Source organism: Scomber scombrus, chromosome 11 (genome assembly GCF_963691925.1).
Source record: "Scomber scombrus chromosome 11, fScoSco1.1, whole genome shotgun sequence".
Taxonomy (NCBI): Eukaryota; Metazoa; Chordata; class Actinopteri; order Scombriformes; family Scombridae; genus Scomber; species Scomber scombrus.
The window spans coordinates 31,428,607-31,451,827 of record NC_084980.1 but is presented as its reverse complement, the minus strand read 5'-3'; the positions used below and the strand labels follow the sequence as shown (position 1 = coordinate 31,451,827).

Below are 23,221 nucleotides of genomic sequence, written 5' to 3'. Positions count from 1 at the left end.
GTGTTTGTTTTCCATTGTCTCGGGTTCATTTATAAGCTGGACGATAAACAAGTTACAGAGAGACTATTCATCCTGCAGGATATTCATGGGTCTTAATGCTGGAGGTAAAAAATACTGCGTCAGAGTAATCAGATTACTTTTTTGTTGTAACAAGTAACGTAATGTTCAAATAAACAGTTACTGTTAAAATATGACTGTTTGCTTCCATCAGCAGAGGAAAAAATTCACCTTTCAACAACTGCAGGTCTGATTTACATGTTGTGTCTTGTCAGCTGTTCATCCTGCAGTCAGCTGCTCAGTTTAACACACACACACACATACACACACACACACACACACACACACACACACACACACGCACACACACACACACACACACGGACTGCTCCTTTAAATCTGCAGCAGAGCACAAACACCATGTTCAGCTCTCTGAGAAACACTTAGAAACACTTTCTCTTTTACACAACAGCTCTTTCAAAAACATGCCAAAAAACACACACGCACACACACACATACACCCCCCCCCCCCCCCCACACACACACACACAGGCAGCTGAATACACACAGTGTTTGCAGTGGGTCGACATGAGATCATCATACTCATAAAGTGGCGCCTTAAGCTTGGCCCCACGCCACGCCACACACACACACACACACCTACCTACACACACACACACACACACACACACACAGAGGCTGAGTTACCGTACAAGGCGTGTCGACAGAATAATGAGGACTGCATGACGCTCTGCTGACAGCACGGATCATTACACACACACACACACACACACACACACACACACACACTCTCTCACACACACACACACACACACACACACACACACACACGCACACACACACACACACACACACACACACACACACACACTCATGTTCTTGTGTATGAATAAAACTTGTACACACTGACATTTATAACTACAACACACTGCTGTACTTTTACTGCAGTGAAGGATCTGAGTTCTGAGTTCTTCCATCTCTGGATCGAACTGGTTGAAATAACATCACAAACTCTCCCAGCTGATGTATATTCAGTCAAATCCAGATATTAAATCCTTCTTCTAGTTGTATGATTGACTTGTCTGAACAAGCATCGGAGTCATCTTTCCAAAACTCCTGACAGAGGTTTGTCTTCTCCAGAGTGCCGATGTCTCACAGAATGAAAACAGTCAAACAGCGAAGCCTGACTGAGCCAACATCAAGTCCTCCGATCATTAGATTAAAATACAGACGCCAAAAACAAGAAAAAGCCGTCAGACTAACTACCTGTACTTTCATGTATGTTAGAATCTCAGTTAGATCGCCCCCCCTCTGCCTCGTGCATCAATAGTGTGAAAGTTGTAGAAATATCCTGTTTATAAGCATTAAATCAGTAGTATACTAAACACTGTCCTACTTCTATCTGCTGTCTTCCTGCTGTTTGTGTGAATAAAATACAGCAAAATGTGTTTATACCAAGTGGGGAGTTCTGGTCCTCTGAAATGAGGCCAACGTGGAAGTAACTTAAAGCTGCATTCTATCAAAAGGCCACCAGGGGGCGACCATTTTGGTGTCAAAAGGACTTCTATACAAGTCAATGGAGAATTCACCAACTTGTTTGTGTTTTGCAATATATTTGGTTATAAGTTACATCTCAGCAGACTTTTGGTTAAAATAAATAAAACACTGGTATTAAGTTTAGTTAGTTTATTGGTTTAGTTTGAGGTCACAAGTTTAGTATTTTCTTTCTTTGTTACTCACCATACTTACATGTGCTCAGGAGACTTAGGGAGGAGTTGGCCTACGTTTCCTGAATTCATAGACTGGTGACATCATCAGTGATGTCACTAGGGTAGAACCATGTGGAGGGGTGGTCGGTGAATTATTGTATACATTATTAAGGGGGTTTGTGATTTGATTAAGTTTGGTTGCAGATGTAATACAGGGAGGCTGTATAAAAGTGATGCCATTTGACTGTTAGTTAAATGTTAATCTTGTTGGTACTTACCTGTTTCAGGAGGGGCTCAGGACTTACCTGACGAGTGGTGTAGTCCACATTCATTCAGAGTGGGGCTGATGGAGGGCTCTATATAAGCAGTAGCTGTTATACGGCTCTGGTAGAGTGTAGCTGTGTACACGTTCCTTAACTTGAGTTCAGTTATGCTTATGAGTTAATTGTTTAGTTTTTCCTTTATTTTTGCTTTGTTTATCTTTTTGGTTACACATGTAACACTTATTATAATAAACTACCGTTGGACAACTGATCAAGCCTTCTGTGTCTGACTCCTACTAAAGATCAGACCACTCTGGTCGGCCTGTACCACGACGAACACGAATAAAAACAAGAACGAGGAATAACAACACAAACGAAGCTATTTCTTTATTTCGTGAGGATGATTTTTAACATTTTAGCACAAATGAAACCATGAAGTCATTTAGCCTCGTTTAGTTTCATCTTTTAACGGAACATCTTTCACTGTTCTGACTGATGATAAATATCAGTTTGTAAACGTTGTAATGACACGATTTTCACTGTTTAGACATTTTACACAACAGAACAGTTACTGGATATATCGTCCTGATTATAAAGTATTAACCTTCTTCCCTTAATCCTCAAACCAGCAGCTGCAGACTCAGCTAATGTCGTCTAGATGAAGGTAAAAAAAACAGTGAAATCCTTTTTCAGTACTCAAAATGTGATCAGAAAGTCCCAGTCTGAACCACCTGGTGGAAACGTCTCGATGGTTCATCAGGAAGAGTCGACGGCAAACACTGAACTTAAACACTTGTAAAATACAAGATGGCGCTGAGATTCTTCCTCAGCCTGAAGTCTATTCTTCTTATGGAGGGAAGATGCAACAGAACTAATATAATAATGATTATAATAGATCAATACTCTGAGTTATTGGTGCTGTCTATGCTGACTTCAGTCCACTTTGTTTATTTATAAAGCAGGTTTTACACACAGAGACAATTCAGTGCTTTACACGAAACAGCAAAGAAAAATAAAGATTTTAAAAGGTATAAAAGAACATTTGAATTAAAACAGAGTCAGAGTATTAGCAGCTATTAAAGGCAACAGAGTGAAGATAAAAGTCTTTAAACTGCAGCATAAATCAGGATTACAGATGTTATAAATCATCTTTAAAACAGTTAAAACACAGAAGTACTGTTAATATTTAGTGTTTTTAGTTCTTCTGAGCTTTCTTGCTGCAGTGTTTGAGATCTGCAGATTTCTATTTGGTCTATTTTAGATTTTGTGGATCTGAAAATGATCTAAAATCAAAAATTACATCATACAAGAAAAAAAACTGCATCAATAAAACAACAAAGTTCAACATTAGATTCACTCTGCTTGTTAGTGTTTAACTTTGACAGTTGAATACAGGAAACATACAGTTTCTGTCTAAATTACAAAAAACATTTAACCCTCCTGTTGTCCTCGAGTCAAGGAAGAAGGAAGGAAAGGAAGGAGGGAGGATGGAAGGTAGGAAGAAGAGAGGAAAGGAGGAAGGAAGGATAGAAGGGAGGAAGGATGGAAGGGAGGAAGAAGGAAGGAAAGGAGGAAGTCAAAACAGACGGGGTCAATTTGACCCTGGAGGACGACAGGAAGGTTAAAAGAATATTCTCATTTTACATGTTTAGTTTAAAGTTGACTGTACAGACGTTAAATTCTCCAGTAATAAAACTATGTAAAAAAACATTTACATTAATTCTCAGTCAGTAAAGATGAAGATCGATTAGTGACTGAACAGCAGAGCATGAAAGCAGCACGTAGTTCACTGCTGTGGGTCACATCATAAACATATAAAACACAGTTTCATCGGGTGAGTAGTTATATTTTAAGAGCTGCCGTCTGATTCCATAGACATTTAAAACAATGGTTGTATGTTAATGTGATGGACAAAATAATAGGAACACCGTCCAGTTCAGCAGCAGCACTACGAGCGTGTGTTCATTAACAGCAGAGACAAACAGTAATAACACAACATGATGTAGTTAGAGTTCAGTTTGCAGCCTGACGGACGGATCAGTTCGTACAGTATTCTACCTCTGGATCATCAGCTCCACTTTACAACAAGCCTCCTTATAACTGGTTTATAACTGGCTTGTTAATTAGGTTGTGAACACTTTCTAAATCATTACTAAGCTGTTATTATAACTCAAATAGTGATCCCATATGTATCTGTATTCTCAGCGTTTCCTTTATCAGGCAGCATCTTTGGTTTCAGTTTCTCTTCATGTTTCTGAGCATCAAACTATGAGCATTTATTTATTCATGAGTAAAAGGATCCTTATTGTAAAGTGTGTTAAAAGTCATCACTGTTTATTAATGAGTGAATAAACAGTTTAGTATGATTGTGTTTCATCTGTCTTTGCATTTCATCTCAAAAATGGTAAATGTTAATATTAGTAACTCATAAATGTTTGAGTGTATTAAACTTTAAAACAAGCCTCACTGTTAGCAGTTAGAAGTGTTTCCCACTTTATAAAGCTCCTGTTAGCAGTCATAAATATCTATAACTCATAAATTAATGCTCACAATGATATGAGATAGATGGGGTAGAATCTGACTGACTATTTAACCCAGATGTTTAAGGAAAGGAAAGAAGGAAGGGAGGAAGGAAAGGAAGGAAGGACGGAGGATATAAGGATGGATGATATAAACACAGTAGTATCGCAGACATAGTGACCCTGCACTGATGAATGGGAAATAGGGTTATAACTCATTTATAACTGTTAATTAATGCTTTATGAAGTGTTTACAGTCTAATTAACAACTCACTTACAACCATTATAAATCCTTTATAAGTGGAGTCTTATTGTACAGTGCTGCTTTATTATCTGCTACTGAACACAGTGTTATTGAACATGTCAAAGTTTTGCTCCAAAGAATAAAAAGTTATGAAGAATATCAACATTTTGAGGGTTTTAATTAGAAAAGCTGTCTTCCCTTTCTCACGTCTCTGGTCCATCCTGTGTTTCCTGCTTTCCCACAATGCATTGAGAAGCTGCAACAGTGACACTTACATTTGAAATGAGGGACCTTTGACTGTTTCGGTTAAGCTGCTCTCAGTCTGTAGCGGAAGCGGACGTCTGTGGTCGGCAGCAGGATGCCGAGTCCGGCTCTGCTGGAGTCCAGAGTGGCTCTGCTCTGCCCTTCCTCCAGCTCGATGTCAAAGTACAGCAGCATCAGACACAGGAACTGTTTGATCTCGTTGACGGCGAAGTGGCGTCCGGGACACTTGGAGGAGCCCGAGCCGAACGGCATGCGGTAATACTTCAGCTTCTGTCCGTCCTTGAAGAAGTCCGTCTTCTCTCGGCCGTCCTGCACGAAGCGGTCGAACCGGAACGTCTGACGGAGCAGAGACAACAAGAAAAGGTTTGTTTTCATCAACGACCTGATGAGTCCTCTCACCTGTTTGAGCCTCTGCAGGTGTCAGAAGTTCTTTCTACAGCGGCGATCACTACAAACATGAGAGCCGCCGCTGCTTCATGGACAGAAACATCAACCAGTTTCTCCCTGTTACTGTCTGCAAGTGCTGCTCATGTAGGAATGTTGGGTCTCTTTAAATTAAGTTAAAGAGTAGTGCCTCGAGATGACTGTTGTTGTGATTTGGCACTATATAAATAAAGATTGATTGATTGATTGATTGATTGATTGATTGATTGATTGATCCACTTTGCTTCCCTAACCGTCCGGAGTCTGAAGATCTTTAACTGGACTGTGGGAATCAGATCATGTTGCTGGTTTTGTCTCAAAAGTTGTTAATTGATAAACTTTCTGATTCATTTGTGACTTTCTGTTGTTGTTGACTTAAACGTCCGATAATCAGATTATTTTATGTGAACTGTTGTTTTTCTGTGTTGCTTTACACATTTCTATTGATGACACAATAATAAAACTTCATCATAAGTTATAAGTTACATATTTTAGACAAATCTGCATCTACAGTTTGATTTCATCGTTTTTAATTCTGTATTTTTACTTTTGAAGGGTTTTAAAGAATAAAAGCTGCACTATAACTCCACATGCTTTAAATATAAGGTTTATTATGATCTGAGCACAAGGCTGCAAAACAAAGGTTATAATGACGATCAGTAAGTTCCATCTTTGATCTTTGGGAGCAAAATGTGTTTCTGTAATCCTGCACCGACAGACCTGAAGAGCCACTGAGTGCAGCTGCACTTTACTTCCAGCAGATGGCAGCAGTGAGTCATCAGAATCACTTTACTGTTGACTCATCAGATAAGAAACTCATGAAATTGAAGAACAGAGTTAATCAAAGTAACATCAGCCCTTAAATCTCCTTCATTAACTATTAAATCTCCCTGAAAACGCAGCGACAATCTGAATCAGGCTGTTGGTGGTAAATTAATGTTGATAAAAGGCTCCAGATTCAGCTGACTGATCAATAACTGACCAGCAGCAGGTTGTGAGTCATACCTGTGGCTCCTCGTAGATTTCGGGGTCCATGTGCATGCTCTGAGGGTACAGGGCGATGATGTCTCCCTTCCTGACTTCCGCTGAGTGCTCGCCCTGCAGACGCAGACTGAAGTCCTCCTGAGCCACGCGGATGTTCATGGAGGCCGAGGACAGGCGGAGGCTCTCGCTGATGGAGCTGTCTGTGGAGGAGAGTCAGCATCGTTATCTAAAATCTGTACTAATGAGCCGAAACTCACACAGAGTGACGCACTTTCAGGTCTTTTCCCAGGAAGAGGAGTGAAATCATTTTACGACTTCTGTCGTTGGTTTCTGAGCAAATTATTCAGTTTTGTTCCAACAGTGTCTTTAAATGAGTTCTTGTAATCAAATGTTCTCTAATGAACCGTCTCCTGCATCTCTAGAGGGAAAAGACTGGTGCTCTTCTTTATTCCCATTACTGTCAGGCCCAGTCCCAAACCAGTCCCAAACTAGTCCCAAACCAGTCCCAAACCAATCCCAGTCCCAAACTAGTCCCAAACCAGTCCCAAACCAGTCCCCAACCAGTCCCTACACACCACCACCTCACCACTAAGTGTCACTCCAAGTCCAGTAACACTCACAGCTTTGGAGGCATTTCTACTGAAGGTGTAAATTGATGGCATGGGACGCCCTCGCTGCTCAACCTGAACCAGGAGGCAGCCATCACCATGGTGATGGGTAGATGCCATGCGTCCATCATGTGCTGTTTCACACTAAACGCAGCCTAATGCCTCGTCTTTCCCCTGTGAACTAAAACTAACTATCTATAACCATGAGGTGAAAAACAAAGGTGAGTTTGATCTGAAATAAATGACAAAGAAGAAAGACTGAACTCTTGTTGTTTCCTCCCTTCTGTTGCACTTCCTGTTATTTAAAAGTTTCACAGTCCACTTAAACGATTTAATTGGGACGGCCCTTATTATGGCAAACCTTCCCAAGACTGTGCCAACAAAAGGCGAGGGAGTGGACAGACTGGGGGGGGGGGGGGGGGGGGGGCTGGTTTAGTCCAACCAACAACATGTTTGTCTGTCTCTAAACACTTTCCACTTCACTTGCAGCTAATTCTGTTTACACTGATTTATTTTATTTTGCTGTGTTACTTTTTCTCCATTGACCTCTCTGATGATAATGAATATACAGAAAGTGCTGCATATTTTATGCCCAAGCTAATTCCACATGCTCAGACAATGCTCAGATAATGCTCTTTACAGCATATTGTACTCCTTTATACACAGCAGCTCCCTTAAAAAGGTGAGCATGCAGAGGCTTCAGGTTATAATGACTGTATGAGGAGCTGTAGAGCACGGCTCAACAACTTCAACTCCTTATTGAGGAGTTTAATGTAAACATTTGAAGTCGCCTGAATGTTCCTCAGACCAACATTGTTAGACTCTAGATCCATACGTTACCATTCTCCTGTATGGAAACAGACACTATGAATGTCTGTTGTAACCAGGCGGGGAGTTCCGGTCCCCTCAAATGATGCCAACCAGGAAGTAACTTAAAACTGCATTCTATCAAAAGGCCACCAGGGGGCGACCGTTTTGGTGTCAAAAGGACTTCCGTCTCTATACAAGTCAATGGAGAATTCACCAACTTCTCACTTGATTTCTAACCTCAGTCACGGATGTTACGTCCATTTCTTATATACAGTCTATGGCTGTAACAAGAGCAATGCTTTTATTTATCTATGTATCTTATATGTCTTTTTATATATCATGTCTGTATCATATGTGTATTTTTAAACTGGACCCTGAGTCTGATGATATAGGTGATGATGATGATTATGTTTTGTACTGAAAAGTGAATGAAACTAAACTCAGTGAGATTAATGATGATGAGTAAACTGGTTGTCTAGTATTCAGCAGTTAACTGTGAGAGGATGTAAATATAATAACATGAACAGGAAGCATCGTACTCATGTAGCAGAGTTTCTCCAGCTGGTCTTTGCTGAGCGTAACGTCTCGGTCGCTGCCGAACTCGACGCCGCTTAGCTGAAGGACATCATGGATCTCCTGGCGCACGACGCTCAGAGCCTCGGGGTGACTCACCAGGTAGTACATCGCCCAGAAGGTGGCGGGGACGGTGTTCCCCACGGACGCCCAGAGGATGGCAAAGTGATGAGCTGGAGGGGGGGGGGGTAAAAGAGTCACCATGTTCAAGACTGTTCACACAAAATATGTCACATCTCACCCGCAGTTTACCCCCAGTGAGGTAAAACAGGCTCCTCCAGTCGTTTGTTGTTTATGACGGGGAGAAAATAATCCACCTGTTATATTTTTAAGGGGTCTGTGAAGTTGTTTCTTTTGACCTTCGTGTCTGTTCCTTCTTTCCTCCCTTCCTTCTCTCTTTCTTTCCTTCCTCTCTCTTTCCTCCCTTCTTTGCTTCCTCCATCCCCCTTTCTTCCTTCTTTCCTTCCTTTCTTCCGCCCTCTTTTCCTTTCTCCCTCTCTCCCTCCTTCCTCCCTCCTACCTTCCTTCTTTCCTCTGTCCTTCCACCCTTCCTTCTTTCCTTTCCTCACTTCCTTCATTCCTTCCTGTCTTTCCTTCCTTCCTCTTTTCCTTTCTCCCTCCTTCCTTCTTCCTTCCTCCCTCCCTCCCTCCTTTCCTTCCTTCCTTCCTCTCTCCTTTCCTTCCTTCTTCCTCCCTCCCACCATCCTCCCTTCCTTTCCTTCCTTCCCTTCCTTCTTCCCTCCTTTCCTTCCTTCTTCCTCCCTTCCACCCTCCTTTCCATCCTTCCTTCCTCCCTCCCTCCTTCCTTCTTCCTCCCTTCCTTCCTTCCTCCTTTCCTTCCTTCTTCCTTTCCTCCATCCTCCCTTCTTTCCACCTTTCCTACCTTCCTTCCCTTCCTTCTTCCTTCCTTCCTCCCTCCCTCCTTTCCTTCCTTCCTCCCTCCTTTCCTTCCTTCTTCCTTCCTTCCTCCCTCCCTCCCTCCCTCCCTCCTTTCCTTCCTTCTTCCTCCCTTTCATCCTCCTTTCCTTCCTTCCATCCTCCCTCCTTTCCTTCCTCTTTTCCTTTCCATTCTTCATTGACCTGAGGACAACAGGAGGGTTAATTAATGTGTTGAAGGCTGATTATCATTTAAATGAATACAAGTTTGTGCAGTTAAAGCTTGTTTGTTATGAATATTTAAAGTTATTTTTGACACATTATGCATGCAGCAAATATTCAATTATTTGTAGGTTATACCCACCATGAAAATACAGGCTCATGCACATCCCTGCTCCATTTACAGCTAACCCTCACCCCCACATTAAGTTTAGTCACAGCTACGGTTTTCTTCCATCTCCCCAGAAACAAACCCAAACACTCGCCCACATATCTGCTACATCTTCCCCACAGCTCAACAACATTAATTTAATCTCACCCACAGATTCCTCGACCACAGCTCAGCCTACGTGTAAATGTCTGAGACTGGGAGCAGAGCAGAGTAAAATATAACAGAGTACAGTAAAGAGACGGTTAAATACAGGAGAGTTTATAAAGGCACAGCAGAATAAACAGATGGAAATAAAAATTATAAACTGTTTTACTAAGTCATGAATCTGTGGGAACGTTGTGCTGAAACAATGTGTTTTTTATTAAAATCCAAATGGAAAGCAGACAAAGTGTCCCGAGAGAGTGAGTGGGGGAGGCACACTGATGCTCGGGGGAGTTGCAAAATATGTCAGTTCAAACAGTCAGAAGGGAAAGTCAACGGCCTCAGACATGCTGAATTAATATCTTAAATATGAGAGAACTGTGTTTGTTCTGTGTTATGAAATTAAAAAAAACCTGTTATGTGAAACTGATTAAACGGTGGTGAAACGTGTTGATGTGAGGAGAATCTGATAATCACAACTCCACTTCCCATCTGACTTTCTTTAAAGCTGCACAAATCAATGTTTTTATATAACAACAAATAAAATGATGTGTCAAAAATAATGTGACAGTGACAGAATCAGCCTGTTGTAGTTGACTGAATACTGAAACATTCAGTCACTGCTGGCTTAGTTGAGTCATCTCTTCCTGTGTCAGGAGGAGCTGATTAACGATGTTTTGTGGTTGAGCTGAAAGGATTTTATCTCAAAGTGTTTCAACACTTGTTAATCAAAAGCAGGAATGTCTGGAGGCCTTTTGTTGAGCATCTCACTGTAACTATGTGTCATGATCTTAACGAAGTGACTGTTTGGTTTCTACCTGCTTTGTCGAAGTCCTTCAGCGAGTCGTACTGATCGAACAGCCGCGATCTCTCCCTGATGAACTGAGACGTGTTGGACCAGCAGGACATGCTCTGCGGCAGGAAGCAGCTGATCAGCTTCTCTCGGATGGCCTTGGTCCGCCCCAGCAGCCAGATGGGGATCTGAGCGATGAGCAGCGGGAACATGTTGTCGAACCTGACGAAGTCCTCCCTCATCACGCTCATCCCGCTGTGGCGCCGAGCGGCCGCCGGCCTGCCGTACATGGTGAGGAAGGTAGCCTCGAACATCACCGAGATACAGAAGTCGTACATGCTGCCTGTCCTCCAGCCGCCCCCGTTCTCCGGCCTCGGGTCCAGGTGGTCCTCCGGCCTCGGGTCCAGGTGGTCTTCCGGCCTCGGGTCCAGGTGGTCCTCCAGCCTCGGGTCCAGGTGGTCTTGCCGTAACACCAGCATTAGATTACCCATCATGCTCTCTGTCAGCAGCTGGAGGTTGTCTCCCTGGAGGAGCTTGAAGGAGCGTTTGACCTGCTCCTGCAGGCCCGGGAACTTCCCCTTGATGACGGGCGGGTAGCCGAAGGTGACGGGCGCCACCTTGTTGGAGAACTCGTGGAAGTCCAGCTGGCGGCCATGTTTGATGATGTTTGGATACATCAGAGGGTCCATGATGAAGGTCATGTATTTACCTGCAGGGAGAGAACACCTGAGTCAGACCAACACCTGAGTCGGACCGGCACCTGAGTCAGACCGGCACCTGAGTCAGACCAGCACCTGAGTCAGACCAACACCTGAGTCAGACCAGCACCGCGTTGGCGTCATTTCAGAGGACCGGAACTCCCCACCTGGTAAGAATGGAAGCATTTCATGAAATCATGAACTGACTGCAAACACATGTACCAACCTGCTATCTGGACTGTAAATATGTCTCCAAACTTCTTCTTATGTTCTTCCAGAAATTTATGGGCATCTTTTCCAAACTCCAGAGCTTTCCCAATGAAAGGAATCCAGCCTGTTATCAGCGGAGGTTCTCCGTTTCTCCTGCAGAGGACACACAGACACACTGAACATCACTGATCAGCTGACTCTGTGTAGTTTCTGTATTTCACTGCTTAGCGCAACACTTTTGATAATCGATGAATTATTTCAGAATCAGCTCCGAGCTCTTAAATGTGAAGATTTCCACTTTTTCTTTTTCTTTGTGATAAAAAAGTGAATATTTGTGTTTTGAACTGTTAAGTTCTTTGATTGAAGACTTCACCACGAACTGTGAGAAACTGACCAAACATTTCAATTAATGGTGAAAATAATTAAATGAGAATGAAATCAATTGTTAGTTGAGGCCCTTTATTAACAGTCTTATAAAGTTAACCTGTTATACCCGCTACAATTGTTTACTGCCTATAAAAAGTTAATAAAACGCTGTAGTGGGTTTTTTTCCAAATGTTTCCAAAAGATGAGGCTTCAACTCTATCAAAACAGTCCAAGTGTATTTTTCTCAAACAGTTTGTTTGGCAATAATTTAAACAATTAACTAAAAAAATAACAGCTCTGTGAATATAAGGGACAGTCTAAATGAAACGCAGCAGTACACATATATCCGCTTGCTCGACTCAGTCATGTTAGGTGTCAAATTGAACTAGAGAAGCTCATCTTTCTGATGATACCAAGCAAAACAGAATCTGACCTAACCAGCTCATGTCAGCCCCGTAGCAGAGACGCAGCTAAATTTAGCATTTTATCGTCAAAATGTGAAATTCTGTGTTTATGTCTCAATATTCTATCAAATAACAAAGCAATTGTGTTTGATTTTATAGTGTGTACAATGGTAGTAGTTGATGGGCCACAAGGTAAATTGTATCTCCAAACAGCTCCAGGAAATGGCAATAGACTCCTGTAATGGACAGCCGATCTGCCCCCCCCCTCAGGAACTCTCTCCCACCAGACATTCACACTTCGGACTCTGTTTCCACCTTTAAATCCCTCCTGAAAACGCTCATATAGAGCAGCATACTCTGTCTCACACTAACTATGCATCACGTTCTTGTTTATTTATTGTACTGATGCACTTTATAGTCACATTCATATTTATTATTTATATTTGCACTAAATGTTACCTGATTTTTATTGTTTGATGTACTGTTGTTGTGTTTTATGTGCCTTGTAAGGTGTCCTTGAGTGCTTTGAAAGGCGCCTTTAAATAAAATGCATTATTATTATTATTATTATTATTATTAGATGTTGTATTTTTCAGCCAGTCTCCTTTGGAAGTGGAAAATAACCTATTTGGCACACTTTGGTGCCAAACTGTGCCAAATAGTGCCAAATGAATGTCTGCCTGGTCCTATCCTTACTAAAACCTTTGTGGAGGCTTTGACCTTTGCTCAAATTCTATCAAATTTGGTACATTTGTAGTCAAGGAGTTGCTGAAGGTGATCAGTGGCATCTGTGTGCATGGAATTAGTGTTAGCATGGTGTTATCCTCTGTCAAATTTTTTCGATCAGGAAACACCTGTGCTGGCGGACATTCCCGATCACCTGCGCCGACTGCCTACTGTCTCTCCCCGGAGGGATCGTGACCAAAAGTCCCGCTCCAACGGACCCTGCGGCTCCAAACACCGATGCCGGCTGTCATGCCCTCTCCCCCAGAGAAAGCGCTCTAGAAGACGTGGGAAACGTGCCGGTGTGATTGCCCGTCTCAAAGCTCACCTGAGAGTCTTTTCCTCGGCTGAGCTGCGCCTAGGATCCTCTCCCCCTGCCCGGTTCGTATGCAGCCGATGGATCCGTCCTATCTTCCCGGAGCCAGCGCCGCTCATTACTCCGGTAAACGGACCCGCCACCCTGGCACAGCTTAAAGCTGGAAGCTCGCGGAGAAAGTTTATTTACATCCAGCCTCCCGACACCGGCTCCATCTCATCCACCTGGCTCGCCGCTCTTCCTGTCGCATCGCGGATACGTCATCACAGTGCCGCCACCGCGGTAAGGAATATCGCCGGGAACATCGCGAGACTGTGCCATGCTGTGCGTGATGAAAAGAGAGGTGTGGATCCCAGCCTGCTCTGTCCCATCCAGAGGTCTACTGATCAATCCCACATTAAAACTGAACTTTTTAATGCCCAGTCCCTGTCAAATAAATCAAGCCTGGTTCATGATCACATTCTTGATAAAGATATAGACCTGATGTGCCTCACTGAGACCTGGCACCAACCTGAGGTTTTTTCATCATTAAATGAAGCCTGTCCCCCTGGATACAGTTACCTGCAGAGGGCTCGCTGCACTGGCCGAGGTGGTGGCCTGGCAGTAATTTACCGCGACACACTCAAGCTGTCTCCTCTGTCTCTACCTGATGTGTCCTCGTTTGAATATCTGGCCTTCAAATCAAAACCCCCTTCCAAGATCAATGCTGTACTGATCTACCGGCCGCCCAAACCACACCCATCCTTCATCACAGAGATTCACGACCTTCTCACCTCGCTCTGCTCTCTATCCTCCAATAACATCATACTTGGTGATATGAACATTCACATTGATAATCCCTCCTCCCCCTGGCAGCTGATTTCCTTCATGTACTGGACTGTCTCAACCTCACACAGCACGTTGATGCACCTACACACACCAGAGGGCGCACTTTAGACCTGGTCATCACAGACTCTCCTTCCATCAAAGATCTGTCAGTATATGACCTGGGCGTCTCTGATCACAGCATCATTTCCATGGACATTTCCTGCCCATCTCTCCTCCCCCAGCCTAAACGCGATATTCATTTTCGCAACATAAAAAACATCAACCCTGCCATCTTGCACTCTGACCTCCAACTGCTGGCCTCAGTCAACCTTCCATCAGTCAACAAATCGGTCGATCAATCGGTCTACAACCATTCTCTTCGCTGCCTCCTGGATATACATGCCCCTCTCAAAACAAGAACTGTGTCTTTCTCCCGCACTGCCCCCTGGTTCACGAAAGAACTGCGCAAGATGAAGGCTGCTGGCCGTGCCATTGAGAGGCGTGTCAAATCATCTGGCCTGGTGGTACACAAGCTGGCCTACAAAAACCACCAGAAGGCCTATGCAGCAGCCCTTAAAGAAGCCCGGTCCATCTACTACTCCAACATCATCAATAACAGTCCAGGAAATTCAAAACAGCTGTTTTCCACCATAAACTATCTCCTTAATCTCAAAAACCAAACCCATACAGAACCCACAGTAGAACACTGCAACAGGTTTCTTGCATTTTTCAAAGACAAGATAAATTCCATCCGGTCCCAGCTCTCAGGCTCCCCAGCTCCATTTCTGCCATCTGCCTGCCCTCAACCTGCACTTTTCAGCACCTTTGCTACAGTCACACAGACCGAAGTTGAGGGTTTCATCAAAAAGATGAAGCCCTCCACCTCCCCCCTGGACCCCATCCCTACAACACTCATCAAATCAAACCTGTCTGTCATAAGCCCTCTTATCACACAAATAATAAACCACTCGTTAAACTCCGGCCATGTCCCGCCCTCACTCAAAACTGCCGTTATCAAGCCTCTCCTGAAGAAACCCAACCTCGACCCAGAATGTCTCTCAAACTACCGGCCCATTTCCCATCTTCCATTCCTGTCTAAAGTGCTTGAAAAAGCTGTTGCCGCACAGCTACAGGAACATCTACAACTCCACTCACTGTTTGAAATATTCCAATCTGGTTTCCGCACTGCCCATAGTACAGAGACAGCATTGTTGAGAGTTACCAACGACCTTCTCATCTCTGCCGATTCTGGATCCCCCTCCCTGCTTATCCTTCTGGACCTTTCAGCGGCTTTTGACACTGTCGACCACCATATCCTCCTAAGCCGCCTCCACACCGACATTGGTCTCCATCATTCCACACTGGACTGGTTCACCTCTTACCTCGCCAACAGGACAGAGTACATCAGCCTGGGCTCTGCCAGGTCCCAAACAGCCCCTGTTACATGCGGTGTCCCCCAAGGATCTGTCCTTGGACCCCTCCTCTTTATTCTGTACATGCTGCCACTGGGTCGTGTCATCAGCCGGCACGGCATCTCTTTTCACTGCTACGCCGATGACACTCAGTTGTACCTCCGAACTGACCCCAACCTACGTTCAACCCCGGTCCACTCATCATCACCTACTCTAGCCCTCTCCAACTGCCTGGAGGAGATCAGGGCGTGGATAAGTCACAACTTCCTCCAGCTGAACAGCTCCAAAACCGAAGCCATACAAATTGGTACCCCTCATCAGGTCCAGTCATCACCCATAACCACCATCTCCTTCTCTGGTCAAGACATCCCCCTCTCTACCTCAGTTACCAACCTCGGTGTGAAGCTGGACCCACAACTTACCTTTGTAAACCACATCAAACATCTGTACAAAACCTGCTTTTTCCATATCAAGAACATTTCTAAACTCCGCCCATTCCTCACCTTCTCTGATGCTGAAAAACTCGTCCACGCCCTGATCTCCTCCAGGCTTGATTACTGTAACAGCCTGCTCATCGGTATACCCAACAAACACCTTCAGAAACTTCAATTCATTCAGAACTGTGCTGCCCGAACTCTGATGAAAACCCGCAAATACGACCACATCACCCCCATTCTTCAGAACCTACACTGGCTTCCCATAACCTCAAGAATCCAATACAAAATCGCCCTCATCACCCACCTTTGCATCTACAGCAACGCCCCGCAATACCTCAAAGACCTCCTTACCCCTCACTCATCCACCCGTAACCTCCGGTCCCAAAGCACCAACCTCCTCCATCAGCCCCGCACACGACTCCGCACCATGGGAGACCGAGCCTTCTGCTCCACTGCCCCCCACATCTGGAACTCCCTCCCTGAACACCTACGACAACCCCAGTCTGTCGATGCCTTTAAAAAAGGGCTTAAAACTTTTTTGTTCGGACAGGCTTTCCCAGGTCGTTCCTAGATGTTTTTATTCTCTTTCTGAACTTTCTTCTCCTCTTATAGCTATTCTTTCTTCTGCTGATTTTAATCGTGTCTGATTTTAATCGTGTCTGATTTTAATCGTGTCTGATTTTAATCGTGTCTGATTTTTCTCTTAGTCTTTTGTTTATTTTGTTTTTTGGTTTCTGTAGCACTTTGAGATTACTTTATGAAAAGTGCTTTACAAATAAAAATGTATTATTCAAATAGGGGGGGAAAATAGGCGAGGATAGAAATTTCCCATTTCTCCTTTGCTTTATTCCAATTTACTCAGATATAATAACAGACACACTATTTCTAACACTGGGAATACATTCCTTGAGGTCCCTAGATGTCCCCAGACAACAAGGAAATGCATATGAACCTTATAATTGTGAAGCAATTCTTCATTTACTTTGGGTATGTCTTTTTAGGCGTTTTTTCTGAAAATATGGCGAGGGTGCAACAGGTTCCTTTATTGTTTTATTGAAGCTTCTTTCTATCCATCACGGTTCTGAACTGTAAAGTCTCAGTTCCTGTCTCTTGTTTCTGCAGCAGTGCTCATGAACGGACTTTGGCCCGAAGTTGTTCCTGTTCTGTGATGTAGAGAAACAATCAATGAACTTCCTGAACCAACTAACTGGAGCAAAGTGTAAACATGAGATAAGAGACACTCCCTCCTCCTGGAAAACAAACGCCTTTCCTCTTTCTATCAGACGCTCACTTTTCTCCACAGAGACAAACAGCAGATCCGTTTCTCACTCAGTTAATTATAAGGAGCTAAAGTTACAGAGTCTGTGAGGTTTATCTACTCAGGCAGGTTGTTGCAGAGCTGACGGCTGATTGTGAAAGCTGTTATAATGTCTTTAATAATGTCTCTTATATAAACCTGCTGGGACTCAGTGTTTGTCTGTTGGAGCCGTTTGTTCTTGTTAGATTTAATGATTCAATGTTTTTAGTTGTTGTTGGTTTTGAAGATGACTGAGTACTGGTTCATGCTTTTATTGTGAAGGTCCTGGGTTGGGTAGGCAGGTATATTAATGATTTATTGAGTAATCTTTGGTTCTTCCTGTTGAAACAGCTCAGACACGTCAGCTGGTGATTTACTATTAAAAAGATTTCATCACAATAATTAATAACAACAAATATGTGACTGGAAACCTTCTCTCCTTCTCTTCCCTCATTCTCTCCTTCTCTCCTTCTCTTCCCTCATTCTCTTCTTCTTCTTCACTTCTCTTCTTCTCTTCTTCTTTTTCTCTTCTCTTCTTCTCTTCTCCTATTCTTCTCTTCTTTCTCTTCTTATGACAGTGTGTGACTGAGAGACTCTCACTAGTTAAACACTGTTTACTGTTCAGCAGACAGTTTCCGTCTCTGTGCATTAAACACAAAGGAATGTGCTGCTGACCCACTTTAAACAAAACCCCCCGTCATCAGCGCTGAGGCCGAGGAACCTGATCCTCTTCATCCTCATCATCCTCTTCATCAAACACTAACAGATCATGTGACAGCAGGCTGAACAAACTACCAGCTGAACTGAAATCAGCCCAAATGTGAACATTTTCAATCCAGATTAAAAACATTCTTCTCCTCTGCATGGATGGATGAACTCTCTTAAAGCATCATTTACACTGTTTGTCCCTTTAATCATTTTAATGCAATGTTTCCAGTTTTTACTGAATAATCATCCTGATATTAAGTTTTTATGTAAAGCACATTGAGTTGCTGCTGTGTATGAAATGAACATTACCCTGAAGCACCTAGAAAATCCAGCTTGATATGTCAGACTTCTTTTTGTTGATTTTAGTTCTTTAATCTAATCCAGCCACACTTCCTTCTGTTAACCCTTTTTCAGTTAGGTGGTACTACTCCTTTTTATCCAACAGGCCACAGCAGGTTAAGTTTAACTCAGCTCTGTCTGATTTGGCTGTAAGTAGCACTGCTGCCCTCCAGGTGTGTGTCAGTTCTGAGCCAAACCAATTTATAGTAACATTTTCTGATGACACGGTCATTTTTAGCCTGCTCACCAAAATACTAACTTAAGTGTTCACCGAACTGCAGTTGACAAGTTTGTCAACTGGTGTGATGATCTGCTGCATATTAATACAACTAATGGAGCTTTTCCACTACACAGTTCCAGCACGACTCGACTCGACTCAATCAGGGATAGTACCTGCAGCAGGTACCAGGTACTATCCCTGATGGAGCAGCAGGTACCAGGTACTATCCCTGATGGAGCAGCAGGTACCAGGTACTATCCCTGATGGAGCAGCAGGTACCAGGTACTATCCCTGATGGAGCAGCAGGTACCAGGTACTATCCCTGATGGAGCAGCAGGTACCAGGTACTATCCCTGATGGAGCAGCAGGTACCAGGTTCTATCCCTGATGGAGCAGCAGGTACCAGGTACTATCCCTGATGGAGGAGCAGCAGGTACCAGGTACTATCCCTGATGGAGCAGCATGTACCAGGTACTATCCCTGATGGAGCAGCAGGTACCAGGTACTATCCCTGATGGAGCAGCAGGTACCAGCTACTATCCCTGATGGAGCAGCAGGTACCAGGTACTATCCCTGATGGAGCAGCAGCAGGTACCAGGTACTATCCCTGATGGAGGAGCAGGTACCAGGTACTATCCCTGATGGAGGAGCAGCAGGTACCAGGTACTATCCCTGATGGAGGAGCAGGTACCAGGTACTATCCCTGATGGAGCAGCAGGTACCAGGTACTATCCCTGATGGAGCAGCAGGTACCAGGTACTATCCCTGATGGAGGAGCAGCAGGTACCAGGTACTATCCCTGATGGAGCAGCAGGTACCAGGTACTATCCCTGATGGAGGAGCAGGTACCAGGTACTATCCCTGATGGAGGAGCAGGTACCAGGTACTATCCCTGATGGAGCAGCACGTACCAGGTACTATCCCTGATGGAGGAGCAGGTACCAGGTACTATCCCTGATGGAGGAGCAGCAGGTACCAGGTACTATCCCTGATGGAGGAGCAGGTACCAGGTACTATCCCTGATGGAGCAGCAGGTACCAGGTACTATCCCTGATGGAGGAGCAGCAGGTACCAGGTACTATCCCTGATGGAGCAGCAGGTACCAGGTACTATCCCTGATGGAGGAGCAGCAGGTACCAGGTACTATCCCTGATGGAGGAGCAGCTACCAGGTACTATCCCTGATGGAGGAGCAGCAGGTACCAGGTACTATCCCTGATGGAGGAGCAGCAGGTACCAGGTACTATCCCTGATGGAGGAGCAGCAGGTACCAGGTACTATCCCTGATGGAGGAGCAGCAGGTACCAGGTACTATCCCTGATGGAGGAGCAGGTACCAGGTACTATCCCTGATGGAGCAGCAGGTACCAGGTACTATCCCTGATGGAGGAGCAGCAGGTACCAGGTACTATCCCTGATGGAGGAGCAGGTACCAGGTACTATCCCTGATGGAGCAGCAGGTACCAGGTACTATCCCTGATGGAGGAGCAGCAGGTACCAGGTACTATCCCTGATGGAGCAGCAGGTACCAGGTACTATCCCTGATGGAGCAGCAGGTACCAGGTACTATCCCTGATGGAGGAGCAGCAGGTACCAGGTACTATCCCTGATGGAGGAGCAGGTACCAGGTACTATCCCTGATGGAGCAGCAGGTACCAGGTACTATCCCTGATGGAGGAGCAGCAGGTACCAGGTACTATCCCTGATGGAGGAGCAGGTACCAGGTACTATCCCTGATGGAGGAGCAGCAGGTACCAGGTACTATCCCTGATGGAGGAGCAGGTACCAGGTACTATCCCTGATGGAGCAGCAGGTACCAGGTACTATCCCTGATGGAGGAGCAGCAGGTACCAGGTACTATCCCTGATGGAGGAGCAGGTACCAGGTACTATCCCTGATGGAGGAGCAGCAGGTACCAGGTACTATCCCTGATGGAGGAGCAGGTACCAGGTACTATCCCTGATGGAGCAGCAGGTACCAGGTACTATCCCTGATGGAGGAGCAGGTACCAGGTACTACCGTACCGAGTCGAGTCGAGCAGTGCTAGAACTGTATAGTGGAAAAGTGCCAAAAGAGACGATTCCTTCATTTAATCCTGTTTCAGATCAAAGAGACCAAATTAAAACACATATTTTTAACTAATGTTAAAGTTTTTAGCAGAAAAACTAAACAAACTTCTTCTTCTTCAATGTTTACATTTCTGAAACACTGATGGATGTTTGTTGAGACTGAAGATCATCAGCTGATACTTGACTCATCTCAGACAGACAGCTTCTACTTTTGGTTTGTGGATGTTTTGTTTTAAACTCAGAGCAGCTGGAACACGTTAACACACGAAATCCCCCAAAACACTGAAAGTACACAAACTGTCCTACACACTCATTTAATGATTAAATCACTTCCAGCTATGCAAACATTCCTCCATTATCACAGCATCTGATCATCTTCATCACCATCCTCCTCCTCCTCCTCCTCATCATCATCATCATCACCATCATCATCATCACCATCATCATCTAAAGGGACATTTAAAAATGATTCACATAAAGATGCTGACAAAGGTCTGTGTGCCCCCCCTCCCTCATCCCTCCCTCATCCCTCCATCCATCTATTCATCCGTTTAGATAGAAACTGTTGTTCTGGTGAAAGAAGACGAGCTGAGTGTCTGAGGTTCATTTAACGTTTCAACATGAGAAGAAAAACAGAACTTCACAAAGTCTTCAGTCTAGTTTTGTTCTGAGAAGTTAAGAAAGTGAAAATGTGATCAGACAGTAAGAGAGGAGAGAACAGCTGCTTCATTCAATGAGACTCTGAGAGACTTTCACACATAAAACACATAAAACTAACAAAGAGAAAGATGGAGGGCTGGACAAAGAGTTGTAGAGAGGAATCTTTAGTCTGAGGAACCAATCATTCCTAACCTCATCAATGTCTACATTATATGTTCATTCATTTTGAATAACAAAGCATTCATACTATTTTACCTTTGGGGTTCCCTCCCTCACTACTATGGACTGTAAATGGACTTTATGACTCAAAGCGCTTTACACTACATCTCACTCACCCACTGATGGCAGGAGCTACCACGCAGGGGGCCAACCTGCACATCAGGGGAAGCTAATCATTTATACACCGTTGGCATAGCAACGGGAGCAATTTGGGGTTAAGTGTCTTGACCAAGGACACATGGACATGTGGACTAGAGGAGCCGGGAATCGAACCGCCAATCTTCTGATTAGTGGACGACCGCTCTACCTCCTGATCCACAGCCGCCCTCATTCTTACTATCAAGATTCAATAGGGCAATAATTCATTTCTATGGGCAGGCAGGAGACCTCTTTAATAGAAGAGACTCTACAGTACTATGAGACAATCTCACCTAAACTCAACGGTCTCAAACGAGCCTGGGAAGATTCAGAAAGAGAAATAACTGATGAGAGATTCAGAGACATTGTTGGTTCCTGGTATAAAACATCTAGAGAAACACAGATGAGATGAATCCCTTATAGGATCATTCAGCTACTGGACTCCAGGTAAGATGGCGAGACTCAAACTACGGGAATCTGATTGGTGTTGGAGGTGTGACTGTGACAAAGGTACATTTAAACACATGTTATATGATTAAATGAACAGGAATCTATAGAATAATATAATATTCTTCTACTGAAATGATGCAACGCCTTCACTCTGCATAAAAGGTAGATTAGCTCTTATCACTGTAGGATGCTAACGTTAACCCTTTTAATGAATGATGATCATAGTTGAGGCTCTTTCTTTGCTCTTTTGGTGCCTAGTTTCCTTCCTGGGAGGCTGGTCGGTGTTTTCTCTGTGATGATGTCGGACCATGAGGGTTTATGCAACGTGTGAATGAGATGTGATGTGAACAGCGAGGCTTTATAAGGAAAATGATACTGGTTACCCTGTGACTTCTTTTATTTTATTTATTTACTTCTTATTTATTTATTTATTTTAATTGACTCTTATCCGACAGTAGGAATCAGAGCTGAGTGTTTGCACAGCAGCAGCAGGAACAGATGTTATAAACAGTTTTATTTGTATTTATTTCTCTTGTTAAACAAACAGCAGAAAATGAATCATTAACTTTCCTGATAATCAATAAATGCTCCTCAGCTGTTTGTCTCTGAGTCTCTAACATTTAAACACTCAGAGAGAATAATCATCACTGTGCTGCTGCAACAAACCAGCAGAACCTCACAGACTACACAAACACTCTGAAGTTCAGTGTATTTAACTTTGCCCCACACGCGCGCGCACGCGCACACACACACGCACACACACACACACACACACGCACACACTCACCTCTTTCTGCCGCCGAGCACGCACAGGATCAGGGTGAAGACGCCGAGCAGCAGCAGCAGCAGCACGGACATGTTTCTGCTTCTGTCCGGAGACTCTGAGACTCTGAGACTTTGTCCCACAGCTCTGAGTCAGTCTGAGTCAATAACACACATACAGCTGTTTCCGGTTACAGCCTTCAAAATAAAGCGACGACTCAGCTGCTTTAAGACTCAGGTGTTTTAGTGTCCATGTGGTTTAAATTTAAAGGGTTAAAATGATAAAATAAACGTATGAATAACTTCACACATTCTTTTTTTGTGGACCCAGCATCAAATTTCTGCTTTTAATCCATTTAGAGAGAATATATT

The 23,221-nt window shown here is 44.0% G+C and overlaps 1 protein-coding gene across 1 annotated transcript; it reads right to left on the bottom strand.

The window, feature by feature from the left end:
• Window positions 1–2,427: 2,427 nt before the first annotated feature.
• Window positions 2,428–22,983, bottom strand: LOC133991121 (cytochrome P450 7B1). The gene is made up of 6 exons (XM_062429591.1): window positions 22,875–22,983; window positions 11,541–11,677; window positions 10,642–11,325; window positions 8,382–8,588; window positions 6,446–6,624; window positions 2,428–5,353 (listed from the first exon to the last, which is right to left on the bottom strand). The coding sequence occupies exons 1-6, from the start codon at window positions 22,943–22,945 to the stop codon at window positions 5,060–5,062; spliced, it is 1,572 nt and encodes a 523-aa protein (XP_062285575.1). The 5' UTR covers window positions 22,946–22,983; the 3' UTR covers window positions 2,428–5,059.
• Between the last annotated feature and the right edge of the window lie 238 nt (window positions 22,984–23,221).

What these genes read in the sequence shown, in the direction of transcription:
- LOC133991121 (XM_062429591.1), bottom strand. Translation starts at nt 22,945, where the DNA reads ATGTCCGTGCTGCTGCTGCTGCTGCTCGGCGTCTTCACCCTGATCCTG. An exon ending in GTGCTCGGCGGCAGAAAGAG is followed by an intron (nt 11,678 to 22,874) that starts GTGAGTGTGTGC and finishes TGTCCTCTGCAG; the next exon opens with GAGAAACGGAGAACCTCCGC. An exon ending in GAAGGACTTCGACAAAGCAG is followed by an intron (nt 8,589 to 10,641) that starts GTAGAAACCAAA and finishes CCCCCCCTCCAG; the next exon opens with CTCATCACTTTGCCATCCTC.